At 35.2% G+C, this 24,108-nt stretch overlaps 2 protein-coding genes across 2 annotated transcripts in view; both read left to right on the top strand.

Annotated features, from left to right (window-relative positions):
* The first annotated feature begins 259 nt into the window (after nt 1–259).
* Nucleotides 260–12,385, top strand: LOC125671817 (CDP-diacylglycerol--glycerol-3-phosphate 3-phosphatidyltransferase, mitochondrial-like). The gene is made up of 9 exons (XM_048907756.2): nt 260–389; nt 2,928–3,096; nt 4,345–4,422; nt 6,485–6,774; nt 7,868–8,049; nt 8,546–8,856; nt 9,681–9,906; nt 10,889–10,971; nt 12,054–12,385. Exons 1-9 carry the CDS (start codon nt 313–315, stop codon nt 12,171–12,173), a joined length of 1,536 nt encoding a protein of 511 aa, XP_048763713.1. The 5' UTR covers nt 260–312; the 3' UTR covers nt 12,174–12,385.
* A 1,728-nt stretch (nt 12,386–14,113) lies between these two features.
* Nucleotides 14,114–24,108, top strand: part of LOC125671095 (protein phosphatase 1 regulatory subunit pprA-like) — a 36,251-nt gene continuing 26,256 nt past the window's right edge. The window contains exons 1-8 of the mRNA XM_048906551.2: nt 14,114–14,309; nt 18,713–19,100; nt 19,338–19,427; nt 22,347–22,418; nt 22,542–22,600; nt 23,176–23,228; nt 23,330–23,472; nt 23,908–24,063. Coding sequence (XP_048762508.2) covers nt 14,194–14,309; nt 18,713–19,100; nt 19,338–19,427; nt 22,347–22,418; nt 22,542–22,600; nt 23,176–23,228; nt 23,330–23,472; nt 23,908–24,063 — 1,077 coding nt within the window. The 5' untranslated portion in view covers nt 14,114–14,193. The remainder of the gene's footprint in view (nt 14,310–18,712; nt 19,101–19,337; nt 19,428–22,346; nt 22,419–22,541; nt 22,601–23,175; nt 23,229–23,329; nt 23,473–23,907; nt 24,064–24,108) is intronic.

Here is a 24,108-nt window from a genome sequence, read left to right as displayed (position 1 = left end):
GTTTTACTGAGTCTGAAGGATTCTTTTCTTTTTCACGTCATCATAGCTTCATTTCTATCAAAACTCTTATTGTATTTCTAGAAGTAACCCCCCCCCCACTAGCCTCAATCAATTTTTTTTAATTGCTATTAAAAAAATGTAATGTTTGATAAAGTTATAAAGTTATGAAAAGCTTTAGGCCTGTGTGATAAATTGTGTATTTTCGCCAAAACATAAGAATAATCAAATCTTTCATTTATCGTCGGGTGTGTTCTTCAGAAGTTTTTTTTAATACACCATGCAGTCAGCTTGTTTACAGTTTAATGATAAATTATGCTTTGTAAAATTCGATGTACCCTGCGGTCAGGTCGACGTCTGCTTAAATATCTTGGACTACAAAGTGGACTCAGGTAATTATAGATATGCTCGGGTTATGTTATTTCTAATTCATTTCATACAAGGAACATGTAATTACGGTAGTGTACTAGCTGTGGTAATAAAAAAGAAGTTCCAATTCATTTCCCATTTAACCCAATACAAACCTTTGGCCCTTTCATTAGTTCACTATACAGGTATTGATTGGAGACAAAACCAAAATAGCAAAGTTCATTCTAAGCGCTGACAAAAAACCACAACAAGTATATAGGGCCCCATTGCTTTTGTAAGTCCTTGACATAAAGTAAATTTTATTTAAAATCGACACTATTTACATTCAACAAATCAACACAAACTCTGTAGAGCTTTTTAACTGACTATATCATGTACTTTAATTTAAGCAATAAAGTTATATTTTAATTACAACATGCACACCTGACTTAATTGACCCTCTATGGTATACAGAATCCTGTATTGTGTCAATTGGGAATTTTACGTCAAAAAGTTGTTAGTTTGGGAGAAATTACTTGAACAAATGCAGTCATTAGAGCGAGCACAGCTAAACAGATCCAGAAATTTTCCCCATACAACTGAAATAAATGGCAAATATGTGTGAGGTATATCTCTTAAAGAGGAATGATTGGTTTTTTTGTTTTAGTACTTGCCAGGTTATGAATTACATATTGAAATGAAATGTAAAGGACTCCTGCAGATTTGAATTTTTATGTCATTTGTGCTATTGTGAGGTTTATGCATGCTATTGCATCATAAAGTGTAGCATGTCAGTTAAAAAGTTTTGCATTTTTTGTGTAACTTTGTGTAACTAAGGACCCCATTGGAAATAAGTTATATGACTTTCATGGGTTATCCTTGGCATAGGCATATACATTAATTTACTCACTGTACTCTTAAAGTCAAATAGCTGTTAAAATTTACCTTTTTATCTTATGTATTTAACAACAACTTTTGTTTTAACTATGTGTTCCTCTGTGATATTGTCTTGTATTTATATTGTATATGTGCCTATTCCTAAATAAATAAACTAAAAAAAATTGATGCCCTTTGTATGGGTACCTGGGTCAAATACGATAAAAATCTTCTTCTCAAGAACCACCGAGCCAGAAAAGTTTACATTTACATGAAAGTTTCCTGACATAGTGCAGATTCAAGTTTGTTAAAACCATGGTCCTCAGGAGTAGGTTGGGGCCACTATAGGGTATCAAAGTTTTAAATACAAATCATAATATAGGGAAAATCTTTAAAAGTCTTCTCAAGAACCATTGGGCCATAAAAGTTTATAGTTACATGAAAGCTTTCTGACATAATGCAGATCTATTCAAGTTTGTAAAAATCATGGCCCCCAGGGGTAAGTTGGGGCCACAATAGGGATCAAAGTCTTACAAACAAATATACAAGGGAAATCTTTGAATATGGGCTGAGGTGACTCAGGTGAGTGATGTGCCCCATGGGCCTCTTATTTCTGATGTCTGGTACATACTTCTCTGAACATATACTGTTTATATATGTTCATTTATATTCCCTAGTTTTGCTAATTGGTACATGTAGGAATAGAGAGGAAACTTTTCTTTATAATCAAAGCACACGTTTATTATAAAACATTGATACACCTGTTTAATATAAACATTATACACCTGTTTAATATAAACATTAATACACCTGTAGTTACATGTGTACTACCAATGCTATGACCACTCATGGTAGCTCAGTGGTAGATATTTATGCACACTTTCATTAATCCGTGTATTAAAATGTATTAAATATTTTATTAAAAAATCATAAGAATGGTATTGAAGATATCTTACAATTCTTTAAATGGTTTTCAAGATATTTAATTAATATCCATTAATTAAATGATATTGAAAATATTCTACAATTTGTTTAATGGCATTGAAGATATCATTCAATCCATTAAAATGGTATTGAATATATAATATACAATTCATTAGATGGTATTGAATATACTATACAATCCATTAAATGATATTACACAATCCATTGGTGAGACAGTTCTCGGTGAATAGACACTATATTAATGAGACTGTTTGGTAACTGATATTACCAAGCTTATACATGTTATAAATGATTCATCCAATTCGTTCCCACTCACCACTCCTGTAAGTAGGAGCCTCGGTTACCGTCCCTGCACTCCTTAACTACTAGGTCAGAAGTACCTCGTCGCGAACCTCTAGCTGACGGGGGTAGTACATTAACCCACACAAGAAGTCAATACATACATGTTTTATTCTCTGTTGATTATGTGTTGTGGTAAAATTAACACATGCAGTGTAGAAACAAGCTTCCTGATTTGCCAAGTGAAACATGTGCCTAGGGTATATCAACATTTCTTGCCTGCAGCAAGACAGTCATGTTGTTCCATTTAGTAAGTCAGTTTTCTTCTTTCCTCCATAGGAACACACTGGAATTTCATTATGTTTACTAATGTTTGGAATTTTGCATCCAGGTTTTTGTTTTATATGTTTATTTATTAATTTGCACTGAATATATATGTATTTTTTTTCATAATGTTCAGTAATGTTCAACAATTTTCTTAGATTCCTCTCGTCTGGAACAGCAGCTTTGAAAACTGAGAAGTCTATTCACCCGGTAGACCCCGTCTGTAACACACTGTCGTGGGTTGGTGATTATGCACCATGCTTTGGAATCTGTGGCAACTCGGTGGAAATCCTTCGTACCCCAGACGATTTTTATCAAACTCTGAAGGTAAATTAACGTATTCATTTGATGTAATGAAAAATGGATTTTTCTAATACTGTATCTACTTGTCAAGTTTAAATGTGGTATTTTGCATGCAAAAAACTTTAGAATCTATACATTTGACGCACAAAAACCTGGGTGTCACAGTTCTTATTATGCCCCCGCCAGGAAGTGGCTTTAGTGTTATCCTTTTCCATCATAATTCAGTTTCCGTTCATTGTCACTGCTAAAGATGCACTCCACTGAAATTTGGTATATAGATACTTCATGAGAATATCCAGGTCAAGCTTTTATTTGATTCTGGTGAAATAAATTTTTACAGAGTTGTGCCCCTTGGACTTAGAAAATTTTAAACAATTCATAGTTTCTGCTGATTAACTTCTATCTCAGTCAAACAGGGATTTTATTTTTCTATTGAAATTCAGTATATAGATAAATCAAGAGAATACACAGGTCAAATTACTATGGAATTTCTGTCAAAAATATTTTGGCAGAATCACGCCCCTTGGATTTAGAAAATTTACAACAATCCAGTTTCTGCTCATCATCTCGGTCATATATAGACATTTTGAATTGAAAATATGCAGGTCTGGTTGGATAAGTTTTGGCAGAATTATGGCCCTTGGTGGACGGTATTCTTGTCACTCCTAAACTACTCTGATTTCTTCATATAAGGACACTGATGTAATATATCGCATTATTTGGAAAAAAGAAAATTATTTTCTTTTTTTTTTTTTCCATAAAAAGAAAAGGGGTAGGACATCTCCAATGCCTTCTGATACCGGGTAGCTAGTTCAAATTAAATATCCAAATTTTCTATGTTATGTTAATTTTTGTCATTGTTTTGAAAATCCATTTTATTTCGATTTTATTTTATTGGAGACAAAAGTCTATGTTAAATACAATTAAATTAATAAGTTGAGAGAATAAAGTGAATTTTATTTAAGTCAATGATTCCAATTGAAAATATAGTTGCCTATGCTTCAAGTTCTCCAGACTTCAATTTAGTGTTCAGCGTTACAACTGTAAGTAAGAAAGAGTAAAGGGGCTCCACATTCTATGATGCCGAAAAAAATGTACATGTGGTGCATATCTTTTATATTGACAAGAATCCATCCTCAACATGTTTTGTTTTTGTACAAATGACTTACCTACATGTATAGATGTATTTTGAAAGTAGAAAAGGAAATAACTACATATGTAAGTGTAACAAGTCTACATTAAGATTGTGACAATTTCACTTCGTTTTTGCAGACAAATTTTAGAGCAGCACGGAAACGGATAGTGATTGCCTCCCTTTATTTAGGAACTGGACAGCTGGAGAAAGATCTGGTAAGAGGTCATTGAGAGGTTTTGATCAGGAAAGAGGTAATTGAGAGGGTCATGACCTATAGAAAAAGGATATTAGAAGGGTCAAGGCAGGAAATGCTGTCCAAATTCTTCTCTGAATTCTTTTTTCTTTCTAGAATTGCATTTATTTTCTGAAACAGATATAGTGCAAACCTTTATGACTCGTTGCTTCCATGTTTCAACTCTAGATTTTTCTGATGTAGCACTGCAGAAATCTGACCAAAAATATTGATCATTGAATAAAGATATTGAAAAATCTTATACAACCAGAGCTAATTGAAAATTTCAAATTGAAAGGGGTTTTGTTTTAGGTTGAATACCTTAATTAAATTTTAGGTTACTTGAGTAAACTCAGGTGACCTGTTGCAATTGGCCTGCATTATCAATTGAAAATTATTAACTTCTTCTTGATAGCTACAAATCCAATTCTTTTCAAATTTGGTACGTAGCATTTTTGGGACAAAGGGGACATAAATTGTAAATTTTAGTACTCCTGCACCCCTGAAACCTCAGGGATGGGGCAAAAATTGACCAATTTTCAAAAAGCTTTTTCTCAACAACTGAACATCTGCAAGAAGAACTAAATGCATAGTGGTCTAGAGCAGGAAGGCCTCAACCAAAATTGTATATGTCATGATCCCTAGGGTAGAGGTTCTGACTTCAGAGTAGAGTATATAGCGTTTATGTGTAAAACATTTAGATAGCATTTTGTTTAGTGCTATTGATGCTAAATAGAAACTATATGGATATTTAGAAAGAACAGGTAGTCCTCTGCAGATTTCATCTCCCACAAAACACACAAAGCATTTCACATATTATGACATTAGAATTTATAAACATTAAAATATTATTAGACAGTTTTCTAATGATAAGCAAATACCCAACTCCCTTAAGACAGAGGACATTGAACTTAAGGAAGATTCAGAGTAATAGAAGAAAATATCAGAAATTTAACAGCTGACAAGCAACATCACTTGATAATGTTTATAATAGGTATTGTAGTATTGTCACATTACTGGATTGGTCAATTTTGAAATGTAAACAGATATCTTATTTGGTAAACATATTCAACCTATTCAAGAAATGGACAGCTAGTCATGGAAACAGGTTTAAAGAACAGGGATTTTAGTTCACCTGAGCTGAAAGCTCAAGTGAGCTTTTCTGATCATCCGTTGTCCATCGTCTGTCTGTCTGTAAACTTTCACATTTTCGACTTTTTTTCCAGAACCACTGGACTAATTTCAACCAAACTGCAGAAAGCATCATTGGGGCAAAGGGATTCAAGATTGTTCAAATGAAAGCCCACTTTCTCCAAGGGGATATAATAGCAAAATAGTAAAAATACATTAAAAACTTTTTAAAATCTTCTTCTCCAGAACCACTAGGCCAAATTGAACCAAATTTGGCGCAAAGCATCCTTCGGTAAAGGGGATTTAAGTTTGTTCAAATGAAGGGCCAGGCTCCCTACAAAGGGAAGATAATCACAAAAGTGCAAAAATGGTGTGGGGTCATTTAAAAATCTTCTCAAGAACCACTGGGCCAGAAGAGCTGAAATTTACATGAAAGCTTCATGACATAGTGCAGATTCAAGTTTGGTTAAACCATCACCCCTGGGGATAGGTTGGGGCCACAATAGGGGATCAAAGTTTTACATGTGAATATGTATGTAAAATATTTGAAAATCTTTTTCTCAAGTATCACTTGGCCATGAAAGTACAGATTTACATGAAAGATTCCTGGCATAGTGCAGATTCAAGTTTGTTAAAATTATGGCCCCTAGGGGTAAGATAGGGCCACAATAGGGGATCAAAGTATTACATACAAATATATAGGAAAAATCTTTAAAAATCTTCTTATCAAGAACCATTGGACCAAAGACTTTTTACATTTATATGAAAGTTTTCTAACATAGTGCAGATTCTAGTTTGTAAAAAACATGGCCCCCAAAAGTAATATGGGCCAAGGTAACTCAGGTGAGCAATGTGGCCCTTGGGCCTCTTGTTTAAATGAAATTTTATTAATTCTTTGTCATTATGTGTACCAGGTCAGTGCCATTGAGTATGCTTGTGAGAGAGCCAAGAATTCAGGGAATCGTGAGTTTGAGGTCCATATTTTGTTGGACTACAATAGGGGATCGAGAGGGGATGAGGTGTCTTCGAGGACCATGTTGACATCCCTCCTGGAGCGATATAGTGGAACAGTCCAGGTGTACCTGTACCACACCCCCGATCTCAGTGGTTACCTGAAACAGTACCTACCTCCCAAACTGGACGAGACTGTTGGGGTGCAGCATATGAAAGTGTATTTATTTGATGATAGTCTTGTCATGAGTGGGTAAGTGTGCTGTATGGATCAAAATCAACAATCATTTCTTTTAAAAAATAATAATAAAAACTGAAAGTTAGATATTACAAAAATGAAAATAGGCAGAAGGTTGTCATAGAAACCACCCAGTTTGAGCCTCAGTCCTACTGCAACTTAGATGAAATTTTGTTCAATATGAAGTTGTCCGGTGAGATTGATTCTTAAAGTTTCCTTCAGAAACATACTTAGGTTCCTTGATAAGACGTGTCACATTCTAACGGTATTATATATGAGAGTTTGGATGATGGTCAAAGAGAGACATCAAAAAATGTTCAGGTCAAAATGGTCAAAGTCAAAATTATAACATTAGAATTATTTTACAAGAGAACTCAAATATTCCTACACTTGTAGAATTCATAATTACACAGACAGAAAACTCCTATGGGTATAAGGAGTCACTGACCCACTAGATGATAATCTAAAAGCACACATTAACATGCCAAAATCTTTCCAATGATTCTGTTAAATTTCTGTCTTCTAATTTATTTCTTGCATATCGGCTTTTATTTAATTGTTTCTCTCCTTGTCTTAAATACTAGCCTTTGTTGTACCTTCTGAACAATTTAAGATGAAGATACTTTGGTGATCAAGGTCAAAGTTATAGGACTGATAAAGGTGGAGGTCAAATTTACAACAATTGAATATGGCTGTACTCTGGGACATGTGTTTCGATTCTTGTTCTATCTGTATTTCAAGGGGACTCCGTGGGCGAGTGGTTAGAGCATCGTGCTCCAAATCACACGGCCTCTTACTTCTGGTCGGCACGGGTTCGAATCCCACTCGCGCCGGTAAGTGAGAAAGTTTCCCAGTTTACTTTTTGAAGGTCGGTGGTCTCTTCCCAGGTACATTGTATCTGGGTTCTCTCTTCCACCAACAAAAACTGGGTGCCACCAGATAACTGAAATATTGTTGAGTGTGGCGGAAAATATCAAAACAATCAATCAATCTGTATTTCAAAAGCAGAAAATTGTATTTTAAATGAATAACTGATGATTAGCTATGAATATTTATCAGTATTTTACAAACTAACAGTACATGTATCAGATTGTCTTTGATATTTCAGAGCCAACCTAAGTGATAATTACTTCACAAACAGACAAGATCGCTATGTGCTGTTCAACGAATGTCCAGAAATGTGCGACTTTTTCTCGGGACTTGTGAAAACTGTGTCTACTTTTAGTTTATCACTGACAGCAGACAACAGCACCAGATTACACCCTGAGTGGGAAATTCACCCTTATCAAGGTATGGAGGGACGTGTGAAGAGTTACACAGGAAATAGGGGGAGTAAGAAAGTGATTTTGCTCATCATATTAAGATGAAACTATATCAACTTTTTAGAAGAACTGTGACAGGGTACTAGGTATACACGAGAATGTTTACTAACTAGTCCAGCTGGTTTGGATATTTGGTCTTGTGGTCTGATGACAATCTGGGTTCTGACACATTGCATCACACTTATTCCTGATGACAGTCTGGGTTCTGACACATTACATCACACTCATTCCTGATGACAGTCTGGGTTCTGACACATTGCATCACACTCATTCCTGTTATCAGAACCTAAGACAATGAATTTTTTAATACACAGAATGTGAGATTGCCTGAAGCAATTCTTTTGAATATCAAAAACATGATTGATTGTAATACATGTTTTGTATTCCTTATAGGAGCTATGAGATTGAAGAAATCACATAATACTCAGACCGTAGACATTTAAGTGTATTTCATCAATTTTCAGGAAATACAGGAGACTTCAAAAAAGCAGCTGGAAAGACAGTGATAGACTTCATGAAATCTATTAAAATTCAACAGGCAGACAGACAGGCAAAGACAAAAGTCAAATGTGACACTTATGTGTACCCCTTACTCCAGATGGCATTGTTTGGAATTCGGACAGAAGAATCATTTGTGAAGCATTTATTGCAGACTGCCAGTGATGGAGTTAGAATTTCACTAGCCACAGGATATTTCAATCTGACCAAACATTATCAAAATATCATTGTTCTAGAGTCCTTAGCAAAGTTTGATCTCCTGATAGCTTCCCCTCAGGTACTTACGTTTTTATGTAAATTTATTCAAGATCAGTTAAAGAAAATCGTAATCCCTTTTTCATCAAAATTGAAAGGAAATCATTAGTTAAAATTTTTCGTAATACATGTACTGTATGTGTACTTATTTTGGCATGTTTCAAATCTGACGCAGAGCTGATAAACTATGCGACATAATCATGATTTAGCAATTCTTCTTTGTACAATAGTTTAAAATTTTGGAGCAACAATATATTAGTGCTCTTGCTTAACTGCCGAAGCCACTGAAATTTGAATCAAGCTAAAGTAAGTACTCTGTACTGGTAAATATACCCTATATAAAGGGGGAGGATATGAAAATTAAAGGTGTAACAATATAGTATTGGTGGCAATTCTAGAATGATTCTGAGTATAGCATATATTTAGATAATGTTATCAACCCTTATTATTCTAGTAATTTTCATTTGCTACTTCTATGTGTAATGAACTACATGTTAATACAGTGGGTCTGTGATTTTAAAATTTTGAAATGATACTATTGTACTACCACTACAAAATGTCAGAAATGGCAAGCTTTTAAGGTCATGAAAACTGTGCTGTGATAAACAACATATCGCATGTTCATATCGTGATGCATACCATTTATGAAGTAACCTGCATTACTCAGGCCTAATGAAAAGTGATCTAATTTTACACATTTGTACATGAAAATGTATGTAGGTGTGTTATAAATGCATAAGGTTAGGTGTATGTGTATATATTTTTATCTCAACACAGAATGTTCTTCCTTTATCAATATTTCTATACAGAGTAGTTCAGGTTATAATGGTATTACTTTTGCCGTAGGTCAATGGATTTTTTGGGGCTAGGGGAGTGATGGGGAACATCCCTGATGCCTACACCTACATTGCTTCCAGCTTTTACCACATGGTGGGTTACTACAACATGCAGCACCGGATTCGGTTGTACGAATATTACCGGGACCAGTGGACGTATCATGTGAAGGGCCTGTGGTTCTACCTCCCCCACCAAACTGTCCCCTTTCTCTCCATGATGGGATCATCCAACTTTGGTAAGCATTTTTATGCCTCCAGAATTAAAGATTCAGGCCATATAGTTTTTTGGCCTGTCTGTAACCTTAGTCATGTCTTTTACACCATAAGAGGCAAAGCTTTCATATTTGGTGTGACAAGACCTTTCCATTGACACCAAAATATTTGACCTTGTGATCTTAACATTGACCTTTGGTCTGGTTCCACTTTGTTGTAATCAGGAGGGAGAAGGGCATCTTTTTCTCCATGATGTGCCCCATTTCATCCTGCATGTGCATTATGGAATTCATGGGTATAATGATTTTGCACCAAAAACACACAAACTTCCAAGTTTAAAAGGTTTCATCAAATAGTTGAGCATGGCACCAGTAATCTAGCTCACCCCAGCTCTGGGTGTCCCCAGGGTTAACAATTAGATACAGTGATTCAGTAACACATTTAATACCAGGTGATGTGGTTGTATCTATTGGGAATGGAAATGTTCTTGATTCAAATAAGTTTCTTGACTATACATGTACTCATGCCAAATAAAGGTTACCAAGTCAAGTGTCAAGGACACAGCAGCACATTTCAATAACAGGTGCTTATGATGTGATCCAGGATGCCTGTATAGTTCTCTTGTTGTAAAAGGACTGTATTACTTGAATATACTATTTTGGTTTTTTTGGATTAACTTAATTAGTAATAAAATTTGACGTTGAATTTTGTTTTGTTTTACGAATGACATATACTTATATACATATATGTTTCAGGTCTGATTAGGGGGTTGTTAGGGGTTCTCAGACCAGACAACTTTTGATGTCTTCCCTCTAAATTGGTAGAATCATGAAGAATTGTCTCCCTTTCGTAGGGTTATCTCCCTTAAAGTGATCTTGTGACACAGACTAGAAACTCAGTTATTTCCCTGCATGTGATCAATTTTTCAAATACTGGAAACAAATGTCTTTTTCTAACAGATGATATTTTCAATTTAATACGGTAAATGTGATTTTAATTTTTCAGGATATCGATCAGTGTACCGGGACATTGAATGCCAAATTGCTCTAGTCACACAGAACAAACAGTTGCAAGCAGAACTGCATGAGGTAAAATACAAAACCTTTCTTATCTGTAGAGCTGTATTTAGCGAGGTCTTACTTAGTAAACTGACAATGGAGGAGGGAAGGTAGTCTGCTGTTCATATGAATCAGTCAATCTGAGACGATTTCTCTGATTCTGTTTGCCTTCAGCAGTGAGCCTTCAGTCTGAGAATCTCTGGGACTTAAGGTCAAATGTTAAGGTCACACACAGCTAGTAAGAATGTGTTTTTCAGACTGTAATGAAAAAATGATAACATTTTACTTTAAAGAAGCATCAGCATTGTAAAAAAAACTTGCATTGTCAAAAAACTTTTTTATAATTCTGAATCATGGTTAAAATGCTGAAATATTTTTAATAGATAAAGAACAATTAAATTTGAGAAGGAAAAAAAGGTCACCTCCAATAAAATTTTATTAAAATTATGTAAAAAAAATTCTCCACAATGAAGTATTTACATCCATACAATAATATTTTGGCCATTGTTCTAAGTAAACAAAAAGAAAGTTTATTCAAAGGTCTCTGTATCATAACAACCTTTCTGAACTCTCATAAAAGTCAAAATTTTAAAGCTTTAAAAGAAGATTAATTCTTTTATTTCATAAAGTTATTTACAATATAGTTTCACAAATTAAAGTGAATTTCAATGTCATCAAATTTAGATAAAATTCTCATTTTTGTTTATGCAAGCCTGCGCTAGATGTTTTCTAGATGAAAAACTGTGAAAAATAGCTATCTATATTAGAATATCAAAAATAAAGACAAATGTCATGCGATATCAAAATTCCTGTTGCGTGATATGTCAGTTTTGTTGGCAGATAAAACCCTTATCATCCAACAAAAGGTTGCGTAATGTTTAAATTTTAGGTATTGAAATCTGGAGGTCATAAATCTTCTTCATGAATGTGTCCAGAGGTTAAGGTCACGTAGTAGAGAAAGCATTAAGTTATAATGGTATACATGTACTACAATTATCAAGTTTATACAGGTTTATATGTGCATATTTTTGCTTATCAAATGTATAAACTGAGTCTATGAAAAATGTTTGCTATTAGTAGTATGTTCATTGCCACATTTGCTTTATCAACAGGAACAAGAGAACTTTTTCACCAGAGGAGTAGAGGCAAATGATGAAACATTCCAGAAAGTAGACAGATTTGTGCCTTACTGGGTCAGACTTGCCTCCCCTTTTCTTCGACTCTTTTTATAGGTCATGCAATGTAGGATATGTGTGTTTTCATTTTAAAAAGCATTACATTTTGTGAATTTTTTTATCATTTAATGTAATACATGTAGCATGTCGTTTTCCATTGAGTAGAATGACACATTATAGGCTATGTTTGTATGCGTGTCTGTGATACTTCATGAGAGTTTTACTGGTACTTGTATCTTACTGGGAATTAAAGAGCTATACAAATTTCAGATTTTGTATTTGTTTGTTTGCCAACATTTAAAAAAATGATTTTAATTTATCTGAGCTGAAAGCTCAAGTGAGCTTTTCTGATCACCTGGTGTCCGTCATCTGTCTATCTATAAACTTTTCACACTTTATACTTCTTCTCCAGAACCACTGGGCCAATTTCGACCAAACTTGGCAAAAAGCATCCTTGGGTGAAGGGCTTTGAAGTTTATTCAAATGAAGGATCATGCCCCCTTCGAAGGGAAGATAATCACAAAAATAGGTTTGGGTCATTTAAAAATCTTCTCAGAACTAGTGGGCCAGGAGACTTGAAATTTACATGAAAGCTTCCTGACATAGTGCAGATTCAAGTTTATTAAAACCTTGACCCCCGGGGGTAGGTTGGAGCCACAATGGGGATCAGATTTTTACATGCGAACATATAGGAGAAAATATTTAAAAATCTTCTCAAAAACCACTGGGCCAGGAAAGTACAAATTTACATAAAAGCTTCCTGACATAGTGCAGATTCAAGTTTGTTCAAATCATGGCCCCCAGGGGTAGGTTGGGGCCACAATAAGGATCAAAGTTCTACTTGTGAAATGTAAGGAAAATCTTTAATATGGGCCAAGGTGACTCAGGAGAGCAATGTGGCCCATGGGCCTCTTCCTTATTTATCAGATGAAGAGATATGCATGGCTATGAATTCTCTATGGGATTTATCTTCATAGAAAATTCAAAATGGATAATTAATAAATGTAAATAAAAGTATATATCCTCCACTTTCCTTTCATCACAGATTTCTCTGATGTGATGTGCATTCTTCATTCTCTCGCTATATTTTTATCAACAAGACCAAAAGATTGATAGAATCCCTTTTTATAATGAGTGTATACTGTTGGATGGAGAATTTTCACCGAGGAGACAAGATTTACAGTCAAGGACGAGGCTTTGCTATCCTACACGAGTTTATAATGAGTGATAAATGTTCTTTCCAGGATATCCACCGTTTAGCGCATTAATTCAGTTTAGCTTTGAGAAATGTGCATATCCCAAAATTGGTTTACACTTAATGTGTAACTAATAAACCCAAACCTGACCCCCAGAAAGCTTTATTGTATTGAAATTTGAAGAAAACGTTACAATTTTATCTTTCACCATTTAACATCGTAGTTTGATTAAAACTATTTGATGTAATAATCAATGACATTCTAGCAGAACGTGTAAATACATGATGCCATAATCAGTGGAAGAAAATTCTCCCATTATCACCAATGTAAGGCCAACATTACACAATATGAGACAGTCGTGTGAGATTTTTTTCTGTCTTGCTACGGCGTTGTTGATTATATTTAGCATCAATCATGTATTTCAATGATGTACATTATACATTTAGACGTAAAATAATTTGTATTGGATTCTTCGAATTTCTGTTCGATATGGCTTTCTGAGCGACAGCCTTGGATGTTTAAAGTCTTGTCCTAGATTGTGAATCTTGTCCCCTCGACAGAATTCCCCAATACATAGACATGCTAAACTCGCATTGGTAAAGAATTTTGTGAAAAAATAAAATAAAATTGTTGATTTGAAAGTATTTTAAAACTATACCAACAGAATAATTTCTGTTTCTTTGTTCATTATACTCTCTGTAGTATATATTGTGTTAAGTTCTTGTGTATTTACTGAAAGCTGGAGAGAGATTACGTTTATAACTAAATTACATCGGGCTCGATATACAGATCCATATCACTTTGAAATTCCAATATGGCTCCCAAGCTCCAAGGTAAACAACGAAAAGATTCAGTGTGATTTTCAGAGCAATCAATATAAAATGGATGGTAGATTGAAGGCAAGAAGCTCTGGATCTGTACCATCGACACTTGGAAGACAAATTGGCGTTTTGCCTGTGGGTAACCCCCCGCCCAGAGCACGAAGACCGCATCCCAGGTTTGTACATCGTACATCTCAACGACCATGCTTCAAAAATATAAAATAAAAAAAGAGAAAGAAATGTCATAAGTTATTTTCAGCTATTGAAAGAATAAAGTAGTGTATTCAGCTCCGGTACAATGACTTTAATTTGCTTTGAACTGTTCAGGAAGTGCACTAGTGGTAGCAAACTCGCTTCTCGCCTCCTCCATCGACCCCGGTTCGAACCCTTTTCTCGGTCGTTTGGTTGTCACTTAGCTGGTGGACACAAACGTTTTCTCTGGTTATTCTGGTTTGCTTCTGCAACATTGAACTTAGGGTCCCTCACACAAACATCGGTGAAAAACCTACGTAAGGACCCCATTGGAAATATTCTGGTTTTGTTTTAATATACACAGGTCCTTAAGTTTTAAAACAAATAAATATGACAAAAAATTAGAACAATATGTAGCTGCAGAACTGTAGCTCTCTGAAAAAATAGTTTGACATATCAGAGAGCTACAGAGCCACCCCTTATAAAAACCTTCAGTTTACGGCGCACAAAAAGCTGGGCACGGTTGAGGCCTTATATCGTTGTATTCTTGAGTTGCTGTCTCATAAATTTAATATCAAAAATTTTTTAACATATTTTCCTACTATACTTGTGTCTAAACATACCTTCAAATATTCATTAAAGCCCCATACGACCTGAAAACTCCCAGCTTCAAATGATTTCGTTTGTTGACGTAGCCATGTTAGGTAGCCGGTCAATTCGAATCCTGGTTAATTTCCATACTTGCACAATAACGTCTAGATGTGAACTAATATCCCCACAAATATTTTAGCTAGATATTGTAAATAATATATCACCCCAGTACCTTTAAATAATAATTATTCAAATAGCTAAACTCACGGCAATGCGGCTTTCATTAGTCTGGTTCGGTCTCCATCCCTTTCACACGAGTGTTAAGGACTTTAGTAGCATTTTCATGAATCAAGAGCTTATTTTGCCTTTAGAAAAACTTTTATTTTTTTAATTTCTATAATTATTCGTATTGATAATAAATGAAGAGCGAATACATAACATATAACGAATTTTATGAATAGATACCAACAACAACAGGGTACGAATTGACTGACTACCTAACATGGCTACGTCAAGAAACGAAATCATTTGAAGCTTGGGGTTTTCAGGTCGTATGGGGCTTTAATGAATATTTGAAGGTATGTTTAGACACAAGTATAGTAGGAAAATATGTTAAGAATTTTTTGATATTAAATTTATGTGACAGCAACACAAGAATACAACGATATAAGGCCTCAACCGTGCGCAGCTTTTTGTGCGCCGTAAATCGAAGGTTTTTATAAGGGGTAGCTCTCTGTTATGTCAAAATATTTTTTCAGAGAGCTACAGTTCTGCAGCTAAACAATATGTTGAGTAACCCTGTAGATTAAATAAACTATTCAAGCTAAATCACAGGGAATACAAAGTGTTGGTGGATTCTTCAAATGTTTAAAGAGGAAAATAGAACATTTGTCTCATTTACAAAACTCGGTGTATCGGTCGTCAACAAAGTTTTAACTCTTCTGATATATGTGGGAGATTCTAGCTAACAAGCTTAAGCTTAAGTCCTGTGTAGAAAGACATAAATATCGATCCAGTTAAAGCATTTTTCTCTCTCAAACTTTTGAAATTTTGGACAATTTATTTTGAATTTTAACGTCAATTGAGCATCTTGTTACTAGTATTGGGCTTATTTTGGTATGTACTGTTTTAATATAATTAATTTGCTGAATATGACTCCAAAACATCTTCAAAAGACACACTTAAGAAAGAAGTGTGTTTTCAATGCTGATGCTAAATTAATGATTAAATCCATCACCAAAATGCAATGCATATTTACAGACCATGAAACCTGCTAATTTCACCCCCATCCCCAACCCATAAAAACAATGAATGAACTGAAATTTTCATACATGCAAAAACATTAATCGTACCTTGCAAAGCAAACCGTATAGGCCACACTTTCCCAAACTCTATCAAGCAAAGTATGCTGCCAGATTACTTTTTTCACTGCATATTCAATTCCATTTTCACAGTGGCACCTGGAGGAATAATTTCTACAGTTAAAATTTGCAAGCTTCTTGTTTAACACAACATCAAAAACAAAAAAAGAGTACAAGTAAGGGTGGTCTGTTAAATGGGGAGGAAGAGGGGGGGGGGGTCATTTTGTTTTGGTTATAGCATAGCTATGTACTCTGACTTCATCTGTGTCTCACTCAGTCAAATTTTTATGCAGGAAATTGTTTCTGTTTACACAAAATCTTAATTTTATCGTAGGGCATTCAAAAACTTTAAGTCATTTTATCAGAGGGCTATCATAAATGTGGTTAGGTCTTTTCTTGGGAACCATTTCTTGTAACACAAATGAATAATGTGATAATTGAAATATCTCTGTCAATGTATTACATATAATAACTTTTAAGTATAATATTGAAATTTTTATGTTCTAGTATCACTCACAATGTAAAAGTACAGTCAACATGGGGTATTTTTACCAGTTGGTATCAATAAATACCAAAATCCTTTGAAATCCTTCCCCCTTTTCTTTGTCCATGATACAATATCGCTTTCATAAACAGTTGGATTTTAAGTCTAAAATTCAACTAAAAGAAAATATTTCATTACTTTGTCATCTGAGACAGCTTGAATGATTAATTATACAGACGATCATGTGTCTTTTCATAAAAGTATAAAAATTTACAGTTTTAAAGTTCATTTTACTCGATACATGTGATGAGAAACACAAAAAAGTAATTGTAAATGTATGGGGGAAATGGGGGAGGGGAGGGGTTATAAGTTGCTTTTTTTAAATGGTAACATGGAGAATATACAATAAGGGCTACCTATGTATCCATGTATACATAAAATCCTGAGAAATACTGAATAAAACCTAGGCACATAGCATCTTGTGGTTTCTTTTAGCAAATGTCATACATAGCTGCATGCACATCTGTTGATGAATGCTGGGGTTTCCAGCCTCTGTGTAGATTCTAGCCGGCTCCCAGATATTCCAGCCCATGGGCGTTCTGGCCCTTTTCTAGTCCAGCCCTCATTTTTATGGCCTTAATTTTTTCAACATCAACAAATCACATACTCATATTTGCCTCAATGATTGCTTTTGCCTTTCTGTGTGTTAATTGGTCCTTCAAAGTTATCTGTAAAAGGTCAAGGTCATGGGAATCAAAATTGTGATGTGGTCCATAGATATGTGATAAGAAGATTTTAGAAACTGGTAGGAACGTGACATTCAAATTTGTATCTGGCTTATGAGCCCCAGGGGGTAATTTATCTTCTTTGGATATGTTAGTTTGAATTGTAGCTATTTCAAACATTCATTTTTATGCCCCCCGAACGAAGTTCAGGGGGGGGTATATAGGAATCACTCTGTCCGTCTGTCCATCTGTCTGTCTGTGCAGATTCGTGTCCGGGCCATAACTTCTTTGTTCTTTGACATAGGCATACCATATTTGGCACACATGTGGATCACCATGAGACAATGTGTTGAGTACTTTCATGACCTCTATATGACCTTGATCCTTGACCTCAAGGTCAAAATTAAAGGTTTTTTACAATGGATTCGTGTCCGGGCCATAACTTCTTTGTTCTTTGACATAGGCATACCATATTTGACACATGAGTGTATCACCATGAGACGATGTGTCATGTACCTTCGTGACCTCCATATAACCTTGACCTCAAGGTAAAAATTAAAGGTTTTTACATTGGATTTGTGTCAGGGCCATGACTTCTTTGTTCTTTGACATAGGCATACCATATTTGACACATGAGTGTATCACCATGAGACGATGTGTCGGGTACCCTTCATGACCTCTATATGACCTTGAACTTTGACCTCAAGGTCAAAATTGATTATAGGGTTTTGACATAGTCATACCATAAGACATGGGTGTATCACCATGAGACTATGTGTCATGTAAATTCATGACCTCTTCATGACCTTAACCTTTGATCTCAAGGTCAAAATTATAGGTTTATACCATGGATTTGTGTTCGGACTATATCTTCCATTTTCTTCTACAAAGGCATACCATATTTTTACACTCAGGAAAGAGGTAATTTATACCTATTAACTACACCCTTTGGGAGATTGGGGTAAGTGGGGGGGGGGGGGTATTCTTAATGAGCATTGCTCACAGTAACTCTTGTTTCCAATTTAAAAGTTTGCTTTTTTGTAGATTTTTTGCTAATTTTGTATATAGTCAAACCTCGTCATCTCGAACTTGATGGAGCTGATAAAAATCTTTGAGATATCCAAGAGGTTAAAATACATTAAGAAAATATTGTTGGGAATTTCAACTCACTTCGACATAACCATGGTGTTTGAGATACCAAAGTTCAACTGAAGTTATTTTTGCAGACAAATTCTACCTCCACCACCTCCAATCAGAAAGTTTACAGATGAATCATGTGGTCCAACACAATATAGCGAAGTTCCTACAGCCGCTCACAGTGACACAGTGGTAGGAAGGGCCACTAATGACCACTCAAGTACTAGATCAGGGAAAGTGAAAGTAAAACAGACTACTCCTCCAACAAATGACTTAAGCTCTAGGCCGTTTTCTAAAAAATATAATCCTAGTCCTCCTAGTTCTTCTCGCTCTCGTAAGTCACCCGGGTCATCGGCCAGGGTCAAGGATCATTTTGCCAGCGCTAGGGGTACACCAAGTCAGTCAGAGAGTGAGACGGGACAGGAGTTGGAATCCTGGGAAAAAAGAACACCGAAAACTGTGACAGAGCAGGAGATTGTAAGGGAGATGACTCTTCTGAATATTTTTTCTTATTGTAACTAAAAGATTATTCATGTTGTATAATGAAGTTTGTCTGCAGTCAAGTAATAAACTGAATTTATTTAAAATGATAAGATTTCTTTAACACTTATTTAACAACCGTACAAGAACCATATCTGACATTAATGTATGGCCCAGTTTACAATCATGTGTAGGTGAAATTAATTTGGTTTTGAAATGATTTTTTATTATCAGTTGGACCAAAACCAGGAAACAGATGTTGGCAGAATCTATGACATTAATTTACACGCAGAAGAACTTACTCTGGTGCCAAAGTTAGACAAGGTGTGCAATCTATACAACATTGTATTTATGGCTTTCCATGATTTTTGTCACTCAAGTCAACATTGCATTGAGTTTTTTTAGGTCACCTGAGTAAACTGAAGTGACTTATTGCAATCGGTTGTCGTCCGTCATCGTGCGTTAACAATTGAACATTTTTAACTTCTTCTTAATAACTACCAGTCCAATTCTTTTCAAATTTGGTATGAAGCATCATTGGGACAAGGGGGACATAAAGTTTAAATTTCAGGACTCCAGCACCCCTGGGGCCCTAGGGGTGGGGCTAAAACTGCCCAAAATTGACCAATTTTCAAAAATCTTCTTCTCAAGAACCACACATATGTAAGAAAAACTAAATGATTAGTGATGTAGAGCAGGAAGGCCTCTACCAAAGTTGTAAATTTCATGATCCCCAGGGTAGGGGTTTTGACCCCAGGGTGGGCCAAATTTATTATATAGTGTTTATGTGTAAAACACTTAAATTACATCTTCTTTAATGCTATTGATACTAAATTGAAAGTAAATAGATATTTAGGAAAAACAGGTAGTCCTATACCAAAATTGTAAATTTGATTATTCCAGGGATAGAGGTTTTGGTATCAGGGTGGGGCCAAAATGGTCAGTTATCAAATGTGTGAACAATAGACATTTTTAACTTTTTGATAACTATCATTCCAATTCTTTTCAAATTTGGTATAAAACATATTTGGAACAAGGAGAACATAAATTGTAAATTCCAGGATTCCTGCACCCCTTGAGCCTTAGTGGCAGTGCAAAAACTGCCCAAAAATGACCAATTTTCAAAAATCTTCTTCTCAAGAACCACACACATGTAAGAAAAATCTAAATGCATATTAATGTAGAGCAGGAAAGCCTCTACCAACATTGTAGGGGTTCTGACCCGGGGGGTGGGGGGGGGTGGGGGGGGGGGGGCAAACTTGTTATATAGTGTTTATGTGTAAAACACTTAAATAACATTTTCTTTAGTGCTTTTGATACTAAATTGAAACTAAATGGATAGAGCAGGTAGTCTTTTACCAAAATTGTAAATTTGATTTTCCCCAGAGTAAGGGTTTTGACCCTAGGGTGGGGTCAAACTTAGTATATAGTATTTATGTGTAAGTTCAGCTTAGATATTCAGAACAGGAAATTTTTTCTAGATTTCATAGCCCATGGAAGTAGTGATACTTTTTCACTAGTATTCAGGTGACCGATAAGGCCTGTGGGCCTCTTGTTTCATTTAGGTCAACATTACCTTGTTTGTTTAGTTATTTTTTACATTCAAGTCAGCATTACATTCATAATGTTTTTAGCTCACTCAAGTGAGCTTATCTGATGGAAACTTGTCCATTTTCCTTAATTGTTGCCGTAGGCGTCATTGTAAACTTTTCACATTTTCATCGTCTTCTCCAAAACCACCGGGCCAATTTCAACCAAACTAGGCACAAAACATCCTTGGGTGAAAGGGATTTAAGTTTGTGCAAATGAAGAGCCACACCCCTTTCCAAGGGGAGATAATAGCAAAATAGTGAAAGGGACCTCCGTGGCCAAGTGGTTAGAGCATCGTGCTCAAAATCACAAGGCCTCACACCTCTGTCGGCGCGGGTTCCAATCCCGTTCTCGCCGGTAAGTGAGAAAGTTTCCCAGTTTACTTTCGGAAGGTCGGTGGTCTCTTCCCAGGTACATTGTATCTGGGTTCTCTCTTCCACCAATAAAAATTGGTTGCCACCATATAACTGAAAAATTGTTGAGTGTGGCGGAAAACATCAATCAATCAATCAATCAAAATAGTGAAAATTCATTAACAACTTTTAAAAATCTTCTTCTCCAGTGAATGGCTTTCAAGTTTGTTCAAATAAAGGGCCATGTCCCTTTCAAAGGGGAGATAATAACAAAAATGTAACAATATTAAATATCATTTAAAAAGCTGAGATTTAAATGAAAGCTTCATGATATAGTGCAGATTCAAGTTTGTTAAAATCATGGTCCCTGGGGGTTGGATGGGGCCACAATAGGGGATCAAAGTTTTACATACAAATATATAGGAAACATCTTTAAAAATCTTCTTCTCAAAAACTACTGGGCCAGGAAAGTGGAAATTTGTATGAAAGCTTCCTGACATATTGCAAATTCATGTTTATAAAAATCATGGCCCCTGGGGGGCAGGATGGGGCCACAAAGGGGGATCAAAGTTTTACATAGAAATATATAGGAAAAATCTTTAAAAATCTTCTTCTCAAAAACTACTGGGCCAAGAAAGTGGAAATTTACATGAAAGCTTTCTAGCATAGTGCAGATTGAAGTTTGTTCAAATCATGGCCCCTGAGGATAGGATGGGGCCACAATAGGGGATCAAAGTTTTACATACAAATATAAAGGAAAAATCATTAAAAATCTTCTTCTGAAAAATCACTGGGCCAGAAAAGTTTACATTCACATGAAAGCTTCCTGACATAGTCCACATTCCAATTTTGAAAAAATCGTGGCCCCCGAGAGTAGGTTGGGGCCACAATAGGGAATCAAAGTTTTACATACAAATATAAAGGAAAAATCATTAAAAATCTTCTTCTGAAAAATCACTGGGCCAGAAAAGTTTACATTCACATGAAAGCTTCCTGACATAGTCCACATTCCAATTTTGAAAAAATCATGGCCCCCGAGAGTAGGTTGGGGGCACTATAGGGATCAAAGTTTTACATGTGAATATATAGGAAAAATCTTTAAATATGAGCCAAGGTGACTCAGGTGAGCGATGTGGCCTATGGGCCTCTTGTTTTTTTTCTTCATCCTAGTCAACATGAAAAGCACATTTTTGTCATTCAAGTCAACCTATAAATTTTTGTTATCCATTTCAATATTCCTTGTTTCAAGAATTTCATGTCTTCCAATGTAGAATAATCTAAAAAATGTTGACCTTTTCAGTTTCCAAATTTGAGAGTGCTAGACTTATCCTGTAATTTCATAGAACACATAGAAAATTTTGACCAGTCTAAGGTAGGTTGTAATATGGAATTCATACACAGTGAGATATATCATTCTTCTTCTGCATATATTGAAGGACAATTTCACAACATTATACTTTTATGTACAATTTTTATCTTTTAAATTGTGTTTTAGGACCTTAGAGAGTTAAAACTTTATGACAACCGACTCACTGCAGTAGAAAATCTTAAAAAGTAAGTTCATTGTAAATGTATTTTGAAATCATTGTGACCCCGCTCATAGAAGAAGTTGCTGGCATATTAGAAAATTGATATCTTGTCTCCCTGTCCAAGCATCAATATGATACAGAACTTTAACTTAGCCCATTATTTATATGGTTTAACAATTCAGCCGTCCTACTTCCACCCATTTGCTATTTTTAACCTAGCCTGTACTTTCGCAAATGATTTTTACATCCCCCCCCCCCCTTTACTAGTTCAGGTTTGTAGGGGCCAGTTTTAACTTTTAATACAGGACAAAGTTTTTCTTCATTTGGTCTCAAAGAGAGGACAACATGTGGGCTGGATTTCTAAAAAAATACCGTAGTGTTTTATCAGTCATTAGAGTCATAACATACTGCTATGTAGTTATCGTAATGCTGTGGTGTATATTTGTTTGAAGACAGAAAATTCACAAGAAATCTTTAAATGTTATAAACATTTAGAATGATTTCAGAATATTTCAAATAAGTTTGCGTGTAACTTTGGATAATGGAAATGGCATAACTATGTATAATTTTTTTTTTCATTTTTGTGATTTTCTTTTTTAGTTTGAAGGAGTTAGTTACATTACAACTTCAGTACAACAAAGTGAAGCACTTAGGTAAGACTTCCAACCCAGTGTATCATAAAGAGTTTATACTCCTAGTGAAAATCAAAAACAAATTTTAACACACCAACAAGTTTCATTTTGATTTATTTCAGGTAAAGGTCTTTCAACACTGACTAAGTTAAAAAATCTTCGGATAGACTGTAACAAGATATTACGCCTAGAAGCCTCGGAGTTGTCCTGCTGTGTTCAGTTAACGTCCATTAACATCAGTTACAATTTGCTGGATAATTTATCAGTAAGTTTTGTCAATCTTTTCTCTGATCTTAATTTTGTTCAGTAACTTTAGGGTAAATCTATTTCCATTCATTACATACATGCACAATGTCGGATAATGAAACAGTATAAAAGATATGAACAGATTGGATCATCATGCTTGTATTTTAAGTGTTTCCTTCTTTCAACACATTTTGTTCTTTCAACACATTTCGTTTTAGTAATTCACTCCATTTTGAATTCACCCAGACACAGGAATTTATAACAAGTATAGTACAGAGATTTTAAAATTACCCATTGGCGGTGGGGATGAAGGGGACGAAAATAAAACGAGTGAATACTCCCCTGTATGCAGGAATAATGTTATGTAGTGAAAATCATGGTATATTTCCTCTAGAAATTAGTTGCTGTGTTCAAATCCTCCTTATTTTTAAAAGTTTTGACCTCATTGTTCTAGGCTTTGAATTACCTGCCCAATCTGGAGGAGTGCTATGCAGCAGGAAACAGAATCAAGACTATCGATCTTTCACGATGTAAAAAATTACAAGACATTGATATCTCAAAAAACAGAATCACAGATTTATCCGGACTTAAAACACTTCCTAATCTTCAGGTATGTCAATGGCTTAGTTCCCTTTGAATGCTGAACTTAACTGTC

The sequence above is a fragment of the Ostrea edulis genome, chromosome 4 (assembly GCF_947568905.1).
Source record: "Ostrea edulis chromosome 4, xbOstEdul1.1, whole genome shotgun sequence".
NCBI lineage: Eukaryota > Metazoa > Mollusca > Bivalvia > Ostreida > Ostreidae > Ostrea > Ostrea edulis.
The sequence above is the reverse complement of the archived record's forward strand: the minus strand, read 5'-3'. Positions and strand labels throughout refer to the sequence as shown.